This window comes from Engystomops pustulosus, chromosome 7 (assembly GCF_040894005.1).
Source record: "Engystomops pustulosus chromosome 7, aEngPut4.maternal, whole genome shotgun sequence".
NCBI lineage: Eukaryota > Metazoa > Chordata > Amphibia > Anura > Leptodactylidae > Engystomops > Engystomops pustulosus.
Window position 1 is genome coordinate 24,344,409 of NC_092417.1, and position 14,635 is coordinate 24,359,043.

Consider the following 14,635-nt stretch of genomic DNA (forward strand, 5'->3'; position numbering starts at 1 on the left):
TCCCCACACACAGATCCCCCTGTAATGTGCCCCATACAGATCCCCCTGTAATGTGCCCCATACACAGATTCCCCTGTAATGTGCCCCACACACAGATCCCCCTGTAATGTGCCCCATACAGATCCCCCTGTAATGTGCCCCATACAGATCCCCCTGTAATGTGCCCCACACACAGATTCCCCTGTAATGTGCCCCACACACAGATCCCCCTGTAATGTGCCCCATACAGATCCCCCTGTAATGTGCCCATACAGATCCTCCTGTAATGTGCCCATACAGATCCCCCTGTAATGTGCCCCATACACAGATTCCCCTGTAATGTGCCCCACACACAGATCCCCCTGTAATGTGCCCCATACAGATCCCCCTGTAATGTGCCCCATACAGATCCCCCTGTAATGTGCCCCACACACAGATTCCCCTGTAATGTGCCCCACACACAGATCCCCCTGTAATGTGCCCCATACACAGATTCCCCTGTAATGTGCCCCACACAGATCCCCCTGTAATGTGCCCCATACAGATCCCCCTGTAATGTGCCCATACAGATCCTCCTGTAATGTGCCCATACAGATCCTCCTGTAATGTGCCCATACAGATCCCCCTGTAATGTGCCCCACACAGATCCCCCTGTAATGTGCCCCATACACAGATCCCCCTGTAATGTGCCCCACACAGATCCCCCTGTAATGTGCCCCATACAGATCCCCCTGTAATGTGCCCCACACACAGATTCCCCTGTAATGTGCCCCACACACAGATCCCCCTGTAATGTGCCCCATACACAGATCCTCCTGTAATGTGCCCCATACAGATCCCCCTGTAATGTGCCTCATACAGATCCCCCTGTAATGTGCCCCACACAGATCCCCCTGTAATGTGCCCCATACAGATCCCCAAGTAATGTCCCCATACAGATCCCCCTGTAATGTGCCCCACACACAGATCCCCCTGTAATGTGCCCCACACACAGATCCCCCTGTAATGTGCCCCACACACAGATCCCCCTGTAATGTGCCCCACACACAGATCCCCCTGTACTGTGCCCCATACACAGATTCCCCTGTAATGTGCCCCACACACAGATCCCCCTGTAATGTGCCCCATACAGATCCCCCTGTAATGTGCCCCATACAGATCCCCCTGTAATGTGCCCCACACACAGATTCCCCTGTAATGTGCCCCACACACAGATCCCCCTGTAATGTGCCCCATACACAGATCCCCCTGTAATGTGCCCCATACAGATCCCCCTGTAATGTGCCCCATACACAGATCCCCCTGTAATGTGCCCCATACAGATCCCCCTGTAATGTGCCCCATACAGATCCCCAAGTAATGTCCCCACACACAGATCCCCCTGTAATGTGCCCCACACACAGATCCCCCTGTAATGTGCCCCACACAGATCCCCCTGTAATGTGCCCCATACAGATCCCCCTGTAATGTCCCCACACACAGATCCCCCTGTAATGTGCCCCATACAGATCCCCCTGTAATGTGCCCCATACACAGATTCCCCTGTAATGTGCCCCACACACAGATCCCCCTGTAATGTGCCCCATACAGATCCCCCTGTAATGTGCCCATATAGATCCTCCTGTAATGTGCCCATACAGATCCCCCTGTAATGTGCCCCATACACAGATTCCCCTGTAATGTGCCCCACACACAGATCCCCCTGTAATGTGCCCCATACAGATCCCCCTGTAATGTGCCCCATACAGATCCCCCTGTAATGTGCCCCACACACAGATTCCCCTGTAATGTGCCCCACACACAGATCCCCCTGTAATGTGCCCCATACACAGATTCCCATGTAATGTGCCCCACACAGATCCCCCTGTAATGTGCCCCATACAGATCCCCCTGTAATGTGCCCATACAGATCCTCCTGTAATGTGCCCATACAGATCCCCCTGTAATGTGCCCCACACACAGATTCCCCTGTAATGTGCCCCACACACAGATCCCCCTGTAATGTGCCCCATACACAGATCCTCCTGTAATGTGCCCATACAGATCCCCCTGTAATGTGCCTCATACAGATCCCCCTGTAATGTGCCCCACACAGATCCCCCTGTAATGTGCCCCATACAGATCCCCAAGTAATGTCCCCATACAGATCCCCCTGTAATGTGCCCCACACACAGATCCCCCTGTAATGTGCCCCACACACAGATCCCCCTGTAATGTGCCCCACACACAGATCCCCCTGTAATGTCCCCACACACAGATCCCCCTGTAATGTGCCCCATACAGATCCCCCTGTAATGTGCCCCATACACAGATTCCCCTGTAATGTGCCCCACACACAGATCCCCCTGTAATGTGCCCCATACAGATCCCCCTGTAATGTGCCCCACACACAGATTCCCCTGTAATGTGCCCCACACACAGATCCCCCTGTAATGTGCCCCACACACAGATCCTCCTGTAATGTGCCCATACAGATCCCCCTGTAATGTGCCCCACACAGATCCCCCTGTAATGTGCCCCACACACAGATCCCCCTGTAATGTGCCCCACACAGATCCCCCTGTAATGTGCCCCATACAGATCCCCCTGTAATGTCCCCACACACAGATCCCCCTGTAATGTGCCCCATACAGATCCCCCTGTAATGTGCCCCATACACAGATTCCCCTGTAATGTGCCCCACACACAGATCCCCCTGTAATGTGCCCCATACAGATCCCCCTGTAATGTGCCCATACAGATCCTCCTGTAATGTGCCCATACAGATCCCCCTGTAATGTGCCCCATACACAGATTCCCCTGTAATGTGCCCCACACACAGATCCCCCTGTAATGTGCCCCATACAGATCCCCCTGTAATGTGCCCCATACAGATCCCCCTGTAATGTGCCCCACACACAGATTCCCCTGTAATGTGCCCCACACACAGATCCCCCTGTAATGTGCCCCATACACAGATTCCCCTGTAATGTGCCCCACACAGATCCCCCTGTAATGTGCCCCATACAGATCCTCCTGTAATGTGCCCATACAGATCCTCCTGTAATGTGCCCATACAGATCCCCCTGTAATGTGCCCCATACACAGATTCCCCTGTAATGTGCCCCACACACAGATCCCCCTGTAATGTGCCCCATACAGATCCCCCTGTAATGTGCCCCACACAGATCCCCCTGTAATGTGCCCCACACAGATCCCCCTGTAATGTGCCCCACACAGATCCCCCTGTAATGTGCCCCACACAGATTCCCCTGTAATGTGCCCCACACACAGATCCCCCTGTAATGTGCCCCATACACAGATCCTCCTGTAATGTGCCCATACAGATCCCCCTGTAATGTGCCTCATACAGATCCCCCTGTAATGTGCCCCATACAGATCCCCCTGTAATGTGCCCACACAGATCCCCCTGTAATGTGCCCCATACAGATCCCCAAGTAATGTCCCCATACAGATCCCCCTGTAAAGTGCCCCACACACAGATCCCCCTGTAATGTGCCCCACACACAGATCCCCCTGTAATGTGCCCCACACACAGATCCCCCTGTAATGTCCCCACACACAGATCCCCCTGTAATCTGCCCCACACAGATCCCCCTGTAATGTGCCCCATACACAGATCCCCCTGTAATGTGCCCCACACACAGATCCCCCTGTAATGTCCCCACACACAGATTCCCCTGTAATGTGCCCATACAGATCCCCCTGTAATGTGCCTCATACAGATCCCCCTGTAATGTGCCCATACAGATCCCCCTGTAATGTGCCCCATACAGATCCCCCTGTAATGTGCCCCATACACAGATTCCCCTGTAATTTGCCCCACACACAGATCCCCCTGTAATGTGCCCCATACAGATCCCCCTGTAATGTGCCCCATACAGATCCCCCTGTAATGTGCCACACACACAGATTCCCCTGTAATGTGCCCCACACACAGATCCCCCTGTAATGTGCCCCATACACAGATCCCCCTGTAATGTGCCCCATACAGATCCCCCTGTAATGTGCCCCACACACAGATTCCCCTGTAATGTGCCCCACACACAGATCCCCCTGTAATGTGCCCCATACACAGATCCTCCTGTAATGTGCCCATACAGATCCCCCTGTAATGTGCCCCATACAGATCCCCCTGTAATGTGCCCCATACAGATCCCCCTGTAATGTGCCCCACACACAGATTCCCCTGTAATGTGCCCCACACACAGATCCTCCTGTAATGTGCCCCATACACAGATCCTCCTGTAATGTGCCCATACAGATCCCCCTGTAATGTGCCCCATACAGATCCCCCTGTAATGTGCCCCACACAGATCCCCCTGTAATGTGCCCCATACAGATCCCCTATAATGTGCCCCACATAGATCTTCCTATATTCTCCCTCTCACCTCCTGCAGCTCTGTGCACTGCTTCCCCCTGCAGGTCATCTTGACAGGTCCTGCAGAGAAAGCAGTGAACACCGATCGTGAAGAGAGAGAGGAGGATGCCGGGCAGCGGGGCTAATGTCCTCCAGACCCAGGGAGTTCCGGGGCACCGGGCAAAAGATCCGGGGCACGAGCCCCGGATCTTTTGACCTAGCGACGCACCTGCTTGTTCCCCAATTTTAATTGGCTTTTATTGTTAATCATGTTAGCAAAAATAGTAACAAGAAACAAAAATAACAATCAGCGTTACAATATATCAGCCACAATATAGCGATAAAAAGTTTAACCAAACGTTTAATACAAAATCAGTTCAAAATAGTGCAGCAGCCTTCCAAGCAATGAAATGCCCCCCTGCAGCATCCCCCAGTAATAAAAATACTGCATGCAGCGTCCCCCAGTAATGAAATGCCCCATGCAATGGCCCCCAGGGCCGCATCTGCCTCAGGCAGCAGATTGCAGATCCCTTTTTGTTAGCGGCATTTTGCCACCGGTAGCACAGACTTGCCAATGGCTGGCTAGTCCATGCCACCTGAAAAATAAATTACATCGGTGTCTTTAAGACATTGATGTAATTTATAGGCAGAGCGGTGCAGCACCGCGCGCCTGTGCACACTGCACTGCAGGACACAGGCCTGTGTCACTATACTGGAGACGTGGCTGGTGGTGGGAAAGGAGCTGCAGGGGAGCACCGGGTGTGAAGCACAAAGGTGAGTACAAGGATTTTTTGAGGGGAGAGACTGCGTATACATGGGCAGAGGCTGTGTATAAATTGGAGGGGGGCAGAGGCTGTGTATACATCGGACGAGGGGCAGAGGCAGTGTATAGACGGGAAAAGGGGCAGAGGCTGTATATACAGGGGGTGGAGGCTGTGTATACATGGGGGGAGGCTGTGTATACATGGGGAGACTGTGTATATATTGGAGGGGGAAGAGGCTGTTCATTACTGGGGGAGGATGTTTTATGTAGGGAATAGTTCATCTCACCCTGTGTATACAGCCCATTCTCCAGTCAATGTCACATGACCTGATAACATAATCGGAGCTCCTGTTTCTTATATGTCAGGAACTCAGGAAGATAAGAGTAGTGCACAGGTATTTCAGTCATGGAGATCGGGTGAAATGCTTTATCAGCTCTTCACCCGATCGCCATTACAGCAGTCAGGAGGGTATGGCCGTGCAGGTTTTATTCACACGCGGTATGCCCGTGCGGGCATACTGCCGTGTTCTGGAGTGGAGGAGGAGGTGACCCCTCCTCCCTCCATAGGAAACAGCGGCGCACGGCCGCACACTCAGAGAAAGATAGAGCAGGCACCATACCACCGCCCAGCCGCTATTGCCGAGTATGGGGACGTATATGAGGCCGCAAATTTGTGACCGCATGTACGTCCCCATGAACAGCCATGTGAATGAGCCCTAAGAACCAGGCACTTCTTAGCTAAAAAGTATGTTTCTTGTCACTCATGTATAAGCCGTGTTGGGTTTTTAAGCACATTTTTTGTGCTGCAAAACTCGGCTTATGCACAAGTATGTACGGTAGATTCTTAAACATTGTTGAAATTCAGGCTTGGGACAAAATTAAAACTCTGGAAATCTAGCAAACCACATGTTGCTTGCTTTTTCTTTTAGTCTGTTGTATTCGTTTCTTCTAGCTTCTTGTACTTTCTTCACAGCTTCTTTTTCTTTTTCAGCAATTGCAAAGTCATGCATAAATTTCAGCAGGAATTTCTTGCGCTTTATCCTTTCTGTAACCGGGTTCCAGTTCTGTTCAATGCGGAATTTCACATCTCTCAGTGCATTTTCAATCACCGCCAGCAGGTCACTACATCTTCCTCGTGTCTTTATATTGTCACGTCCAGTGTAATTCTCCACCTCAAGGATCTGTTCTGCACCGGTTCTTCTAAACTTGCCTTCTAAATTACTGTCAGTTTTACTTAGTCTATGAGTGAGGACAACTATGGGATACACACCTGCAACAAGAAAACCACAGACTTAAATTGGGTGCTGGGATACAGTAAGTAGCATAAAGTTTCTAGGTTTCTCGAAATGCAATATGTAAGTGCATTTAATGCATTGGGGGTCATTTACTTGCCCGGTCCAGTCGCGATCCGGCGGCGCGTTTTCCGATGCTGATTCGGGTTCTGCCGGGATTCACTGAGGTCGTGCGCCCCCGATTTCTGTCACGTGAAAGCCGGCGCCGATGCGCCACAATCCAATCACGTGCGCCAAAATCCCGGGGCGTAAATTCGGGAAACCCGGGGGAAAAACGTGATCCGTTCCCTTGGTAAATGACCCCCATTTTCTCTTAAAGAGAACCTACCACCACGAATTTACCTATAAAGGTAGATCGGGTGGTAGGTGGATGTAAGGGACGTGAGGAGAGCTCTTTTTAGAGCTAATCCTCACGTCCCCGCTAACTTTTGGGAAACTTTATTGACCGAATATGTAAATTTAGTTATGCGGCTACTGGGGCGTGGAGTAGCCGGCACGAGGCTACACAGCGCGGCTACTCCACGCCCCAGTAGCCACATTACTCCTCCTACCCTGTTGTGTCCGGCGCGCAGCTACGAGGAGCCCTCGTCCGAGAACGCCGGCTGAGCAGTCCCAGCTCCGAGGCCGGAGCTACTGCGCATGCCGCACACAACAGGGTAGGAGGAGTAATGTGGCTACCGGGGCATGGAGTAGCCGCGCTGTGTAGCCTCGTGCCGGCTTCTCCACGCCCCAGTAGCCGCATAACTAAATTTACATATTAGGTTAATAAAGTTTCCCAAAAGTTAGCGGGGACGTGAGGATTAGCTCTAAAAAGAGCTCTCCTCACGTCCCTTACATCCACCTACCACCCGATCTACCTTTATAGGTAGATTCGTGGTGGTAGGTTCCCTTTAACTATTTGGCTATTAGAGATGTAACCATTAACCTTTAAACTACATTAGATCACCAATGGGAAAGGGAGTATAACCCTTGTCCCGGGGGAGAGGTAAGTACTTTCCACCACCCATGACAACCAAGCTCATCACTTTTACACCACCAAAGAATAATTCTTTTCTCCCTCCATCACACCGTTTCTTTACTACTGCTTAGCGAGCTTGAATGTGCCAATACCTGGACCTTACCATTTAGTTAACTCCCCATCTTCCAAAAACCATTTTTTAAAATTTTTCTCTTTGGTGAGTTGTACGAGGGACTTTTTTGAAAAAAGGTTTACACAATTTGTTCCATTTGAACCATTTGATATTTTACACAACGTACTGTACTAGGAAACTGGAAAAAAAAATTGCAGTGAAATGCTGTGAAACTTACAAAATTGCTATATTTGTTTCTGCTTTGCTTATACAATATACTACAATACTACTGTGGGTGTCTAGTGTAGAATGCAGGGTTAACAACTGTGTTAAAAGGTCAAAGAGGTTGTCCGAGGGTATAAAAAAACCCTTGGGTGGCCGGGATTGGGCGGGTTAAAAAAAATAAACATGTACTTACCTCCGCAGTCCCTTTCCGCGTCCCGAACAGGGGCATGGAAGCCGCGCTGCATTCAGCTTACGCCCGGCCAAGGTGGATGGCCATGCCCACCCGTCCCTATTCCCACAGCTGTTTAATGCGGGATGAGTGGGTGTGGCCAGCCTCATCGGCCGGTTGTAAGCTGAATGCAATGCGCGGCTTCTATGCCCCTGTTCGTTTACATGGGCTACGGACCAGAGAGGTGACATCACAGGACGCCTGGAGGGACTGCGGAGGTAAGTACATGTTTATTTTTTTTCTAACCCGCCCCATCCCGGCATCCAAGGGTTTTTTTATACCCTCGGACAATCCCTTTAACACAGTTCTTTGTAAATGGTGTGTGCATGTATTTATGAAGTGCTTGCGCCAATTTTGCGCAGCATTGTGTCTGTTGCAACACAAAACTATGCACTAAAAGGTGCAGTCTGATGCCAATTCACACTGTGCCACATTTGTGTCAAAAGTCTGATATAATTATGGCACACGCCCAATAGAAATAACTGGTGCACTCAGTACTACTTGCGCATACAATGTGCACCAAAATATTGAAGACCGTGCGCCAATCTTCAACAATCTGGTGCACCCTGCACATTATTCCTCACTATTGATAAATCTGGGCCATTGTGATCAATCTGGTTGGTTCTGGCCCTGAATATATGTAGTAATCTTGGTTCTGCTGCTGTATCTATGTTGCATTCTTGGTTTTGGTAACATATCTATGTAGGAATCTTGGTTCTGGTAACCTATGTAGAAAACTTGTTTTCTGCATGTAATACTTTTAGTTATTTTATAGTTTCTTTGTGACAAGTTTTGTTATACAGGCGGTCCCCTACTTAAGGACACCCGACTTACAGACAACCCATAGTTACAGACAGACCCCTCTGCCCACTGTGACCTCTGTTGAAGCTCTCTGGATGCTTTAAAATAGTCCCAGACTGCAATAATCAGCTTAAAATTGTCTGCAATGAAGCTTTATTGATAATTCTTGGTCCTATTACAGCAAAAAAATTTGAAACTCCAATTGTCACTGGGGCAAAAAAAAAAAATTGTCGGGAACTACAATGATAAAATATACAGTTTCGACTTACATACAAATTCAACTTAAGAACAAACCTACAGTCCCTATCTTGTATGTAACCCGGGGACTGCCTGTAGTACTGTTTTATGCACTAAAGTTTAGGTAATTTAAAAAAGTCTACAATATTGGGAAGACCCATAATCTCTTTTTCAGCCAAAGACTCATCGTGCACTTAAACATTACACACGGAGCTTTCTGAACAGCCAAGACAAGACTAATCAACCTGAGCTGGATCACTGATACACATCAGCTGGGGGATGGTGCAGTGGTTGGTTACTTCTGCCTGGCAGGGACAACACAGTGATTACATCATCCTCTTAGCAGTGCATATCTAGTAGAGGCTCATGCTTTCATAGAACTGTTGTCTTCAAGACATTGACTATAGAAAGACGTACCTGTCATATTTTTGCAGCCAGAGAAAAATGTTTTCACAGATGAAATTTCTGTGTCGCTCATTACGGACTTTGCGCTGCAAAAGAATAAACTGGAAATCGTTAGATGATGTGCAATAATGGTGCACCCATTCAGTCCGGTTACCATATGCAGCCATATCCTCCAACTCTGAAAAAAATATTGTGAATCTACTGTATTTTAATTGAGCAGCGGAAGCCAGAGCCGTCCTCCAATGCCCAGAAGGAAAACACAGTAGGATAATAGGAATAAGGTTCTGCCACACCACTTGCTCTAAAATAGGTCATTTATTCAATAGACTGTACAGGTGGTCCCCTACTTAGGAACATCCGACTTACAGATGACCCCTAGTTAAAGACGGACCCCTCTGCCCACTGTGACCTCTGGTGAAGCTCTCTGAATGCTTTACTATAGTCCCAGACTGTAACAATCAGCTGTAAAGTGTCTGTAATGAAGCTTTATTGATAATCCTTGGTCCCATTACAGCAAAAAATTTTGAAACTCCAATCGCACTGGGGCAAAAAAAATTTTTTGTCAGAATCTACAATTATAAAATATACAGTTCTGACTTACATCCAAATTCAACTTAAGAACAAACCTATGGAACCTATCTTGTACGTAACCTGGGGACTGCCTGTAAGTGCAAAATAAAGTACTGTAATACAAAGTTAAAAAGTTTACGGGGCCCTTGCAATTATATCGCTATCTGGTCCATCTTCACCATTGCTGGAGCTGTCTCTTTGATCTACAATTACCAGCACACATAGTGGTGCGAGGTGCGAAAGTGTCGGATCAGCTCTGAGCGTGTCAAAGCTGTGTCTAAGAACAAAAGCTCGGTGGGTTAATGGTGTTTTAATGTATAATTGAAAGCATTCCCAAATTATTTTCTCCTACCAACCTCGGGCACAGAGAGGTATGTAAAACAAACATCAAAGGAAGACGGGTAAGGACAGGGATCGGCATCTCCAGGACCATGTGGATAAATGACATGATATTTAGGTGAATATTGGCCCTTTGATAAACCCATATGACTAATATCCATCTATCTAGAAATATATAAAATCCTGCTTTTTTTTGGTTTGGAATTTTACCTATGAACAAATATTGGAACGATGAAGTCCGAGTAATTCGGAGTCGCGTCTGAATCTTCCACTTTGGACATTAACTCAACAAAGTCTTTTTTCCACTCCACTTTCTGGTTGAGAGGAAAAAAATTACCTGGAAGAACAAGAATGAAGAATGTTGTAATGATTTGTATTGAGAGGCATTCCCCCCCCCCCCTCTACCCTGTATACTGTGCGGTTATCAGATACCACAGCCTTGAACGGTGCAGTCTACTGAGCTATACTACTCAGACTCCCAAAGATATCATCAGAATTTGGGCTTTTTCAGCCTCCATCTAATGAACAGGAATCTATGGATCCAAAATACGCATTTGAATTTTTTTAAAATAACTTCAATTTGCTATAACCATAGTAGTTAAAGGAAACCTACCACCACAGATCTACCTATAAAGTTAGTTCAGTTGGTAGGTTAATCTATAGGATGTGAGGACAGCTCTTTTAAGGGCTTATCCTCACGTCCCCACCATCTTTTAAAAACTTTTACTTCCCTAATATGCAAATTTTCTAAAGCGGCTACTGGGGCGTGGACTAGCTGGAGCTGAGGCTACATGGCGCGTCTACTCCATGCCCCAGTAGCCTCTTTGATCCTGCTACCAGAAATCTTCGGCACACAGCTCCTCGCCCGTGAAGCCTGCCGGAGCAGAGGCCGCACAGCCGCAGGCTTGCTGTTCTGACCATGCACAGAAGGCAGGCTTCGCGGACGCGCAGCTCCTCATAGCTGCACGTCGAAGATTTCTGGTAGCAGGATCAAAGAGGCTAGTGGGAAGTGGAGTAGCCGCAACGTGTAGCCTCAGCTCTGGCTACTCCACGGCTAATTAGCCTTTTTAGAAAATCTGTATAGTAGGGAAATAAAAGATTGTGGGGACGTGAGGATTAGCCCTTAAAAGGGCTACCCTCACATCCTATAGATGCACCTACCACCCGATCTACCTTTATGCGTAGATCCGTGGTGGTAGGTTTCCTTTAACCCCTTCCCGACATTTGACGTACTATTACTGCATGGCGGGAGGTGCGTTCCCGCAAAATGCAGTAATAGTACGTCAAGCTTCTGGCGCCGGCTCCTGAACGGAGCCGGCGCCAGAAGCTGCGGGTGTCGGCTATATATTATAGCCGACACCTGCCTCTAACACCCGCGATCGGAGATTTCTCCGATCGCGGGTGTTAACCCCTAACACGCCGCGGTCGCGCTGACCGCGGCGTGTCAGGGGCATTTTAGCTGGAATCGGACCCCCCCGCGGCGCTTACCGGGGGGGGGGGGGGTCCGCTGCTCCGATCGCAGCCCCGGGACTGCCGGTGCCCGGGGCTGTGCGATCCTCCTGCCGGGAGCCGGGTCCCTGCCTTCTGGCAGGACCCGGCTGTGACACACTGAGCATGCGCAGCATGCTCAGTGTGTCACATAATACAGTGTAATACATCTGTATTACACTGTATTAGGTGAAGAATAGCTTGAACAAGTGAGCAATGGATCACTTGCTCAAGCTAACCTGTAAAAGTAAAGAAAAAAGGTAAAAAAACACTAATAACACACTTTTGAATAAAAATAATTAATTAAATAAAGTTAAAGTCCCCCTAAACACAAACATTCCCTATACACATCTAATAAAGTGAAAAAACCAGAAAATTTCCAAAATACCCCACATATTTGGTATCGCCGCGTCCATAACAATCTGTACAATAAGTCAGAAACATTATTGGACCCGTACGGTGAACGCCGTAATAACAAAACGCAAAAAACTCGCCAAAAAATGTAAATTTTCATAAAATCCCTTCACAAAAATGTTCCAAAAAGTGATCAAAAAAAAGTTATGTGCACCAAAATGGTACCACTGAAAAGGACAACTCAACACGTAGAAAATAAGCCCTAAACTAGCACTGTCAACAAAAAAATATTAAAGTTATATCTCCGAAAAGATGGCGATGCAAAAACAAAGGAGATTTTCTTTATATTTGTTTTTTTCCTGTAAAATATATAAAAAACTATATAAATGAGGTATCACCATAATCGTAGTGATCTAGAGAATAAAAATATTATAGTATTTTTAGTGTACGGTGTACGACCCCCAAAATATACAAAAAAAAGGAACCCAAAATTGACAATTTTTCCTCCATACATTAAAGAGTTAATAAAATCTCATCAAAAAGCTACAGACCCACTAAAATGAAGTATTTGTAAAGTTCATCTCATGTCGCAAAAAATAAGTCCTTATATGTCCAAATTGCCAAAAAAAATAAAGATTGTATAGCCATTATAAAGTGACAATGCATAATCTGCTCTGAATGGCGCAGCTCCCCCCTCGATGCCCTGGCGTGTGCCCATACAGCAGGTTACCACCACATATGGGGTATTACTATACACGGGAGAGATTGGGTATCAAATTTTGTGAAGCATTTTGGTATTTTATCCACTGAGAATTTGTACATTTTATGAAAAACACATTAATTTAGTAAAAAAAAAAAATTTCAAAATTGCATCCGATTTTGTTTTAACCCCTGTAAACCAATTAAAGGGTTAACAAACTTCATAAAAGTTGTTTTACGTACGTTGAGGGTTGTAGTTTCTATAATGGGGTAATTTATGGGGTTTTACTTTTATTTAGGCCTCTCAAAGTGACTTCAAACCTGAGCAGGTCCCTCAATAGCAGGGTTTTGCTTTTTTTATGAAAATGTGAAAAATCGCACCTAACGTTCAAAGCCCCATAACATCCTACAAAAATGATAGTATGTATAAAAAACCACGGAGGTATAAAGTAGACATTTGGTGAATGTTAGTTATTATGTTTTCTGGTGTTATGACTCATGTGTGGAAAAAGTAGAACATTTTGAATTTCGAAAATTGAGAATTTTTCCAAATTTTCACCAAATATCTGATTTTCTTATAAATAAATGCAAAACATACAACCAAAATTTTGTAACTAACATGAAGTACAATGTGTAACAATTTCAAAATCACTTGGATATGTTAAAGCGTTCTGAAGTTATAACCACTTATAGTGACACAGGGCAGATTTGAAAAAATGGGCCGTGTCAGGAAGGTGAAAAGTGGCTTCAGCGTTAAGGGGTTAAATGTATTTCCAACAGTATGCATTAGGCTAACAGGGATATAGTTACCATGGGGAGACCCATTTTCTAAGGCGTTCTGATGCTCTGTCAGTTGTCAAAGAAGCTCTGAAGAATATTAATATCAGTGTAGCGAGCACTTACCCAGCTGAGCGTATACTTGTCCAAATTCATTGTCTGCCATATACTGAAACCCTCTGTTGTCTACCATGGTAATGCACTCCGTCAGCTGATAGGTGATTCTCTCCGTTGTGTGGCTACCATCAGACCCACTCGCCTCCACTTTCATTTCATATTCCTTATCCCCTAGGGTATATATACAGGAGTTGATTAAGGAAGACTTGCCGTGTCCCATTAATCCGAATAACTGAATGAGAATTCTCTTGCAGCCATTCTCCGCCACAGAATTAACTGTGAACTGTTGGATATATTTCCTCCTCTCTTGGACATCCATTACTGTGGACATGTTGTGCTGTTCTCGATGTCTGTCTTCTACTACTTTGACTCATGCACGGGAAGTTTAATATATTGCAGCTTTTACTTTCACATTTACTTAGCATCTTGCCACTCCCCTGGTGTATCACATTGCTAAAGGTCTTGTAAGATATCATTTTTTAAGAGTCACCCCATTATTTGTTTCCCTGGACACTGATATAGATGACATAATATAAGGTCAATAAAGATCTCACACCAGAAACCCCTATGATCATCAGATTGAAGAGACCAGAGCATTTGGACTAGTGCCATGACCTCTTCACTGCTCAAAAAATTCCAATTGTTGTAATGTGGCTATGCTTAGTATTGCAGCTTAGCCCTACTCACTTGAAAGGGACTGAGCTGTAACCCGGTCATGTGACTGATAAGTGGGATGTGAAGTCTCAGAACTGGAAAGAAAAAGAGGTGATAGACCTCTACCTCTCTATGAATATGTGCATTCAATTATTTAATCCTGTAAATTTACTTAAAGGACATCTACCACCAGGATGAAGGATTGTACACCAAGCACACTGACATACTGGTGTGTGTCCTCTCTGGCAGGATCTGCTCTTCTTTTAGCTTCTTATG

General features: G+C 46.6%; 1 protein-coding gene across 1 annotated transcript; it reads right to left on the reverse strand.

Annotated features, from left to right (window-relative positions):
• Positions 1-5,345: 5,345 nt before the first annotated feature.
• Positions 5,346-14,069, reverse strand: LOC140069441 (uncharacterized). Its single transcript, XM_072115142.1, has 4 exons — positions 13,715-14,069; positions 10,481-10,607; positions 9,374-9,447; positions 5,346-6,372 (listed from the first exon to the last, which is right to left on the reverse strand). Exons 1-4 carry the CDS (start codon positions 14,034-14,036, stop codon positions 5,981-5,983), a joined length of 915 nt encoding a protein of 304 aa, XP_071971243.1. The 5' UTR covers positions 14,037-14,069; the 3' UTR covers positions 5,346-5,980.
• Positions 14,070-14,635: the final 566 nt, after the last annotated feature.

Coding starts and splice junctions, on each gene's coding strand:
- LOC140069441 (XM_072115142.1), bottom strand. CDS start 14,036: ATGTCCACAGTAATGGATGTCCAAGAGAGGAGGAAATATATCCAACAG. Junction 10,608..13,714: donor ACAAGTATACGCTCAGCTGG/GTAAGTGCTCGC, acceptor TTGTTCTTCCAG/GTAATTTTTTTCCTCTCAAC. Junction 9,448..10,480: donor GTTCCAATATTTGTTCATAG/GTAAAATTCCAA, acceptor ATTCTTTTGCAG/CGCAAAGTCCGTAATGAGCG.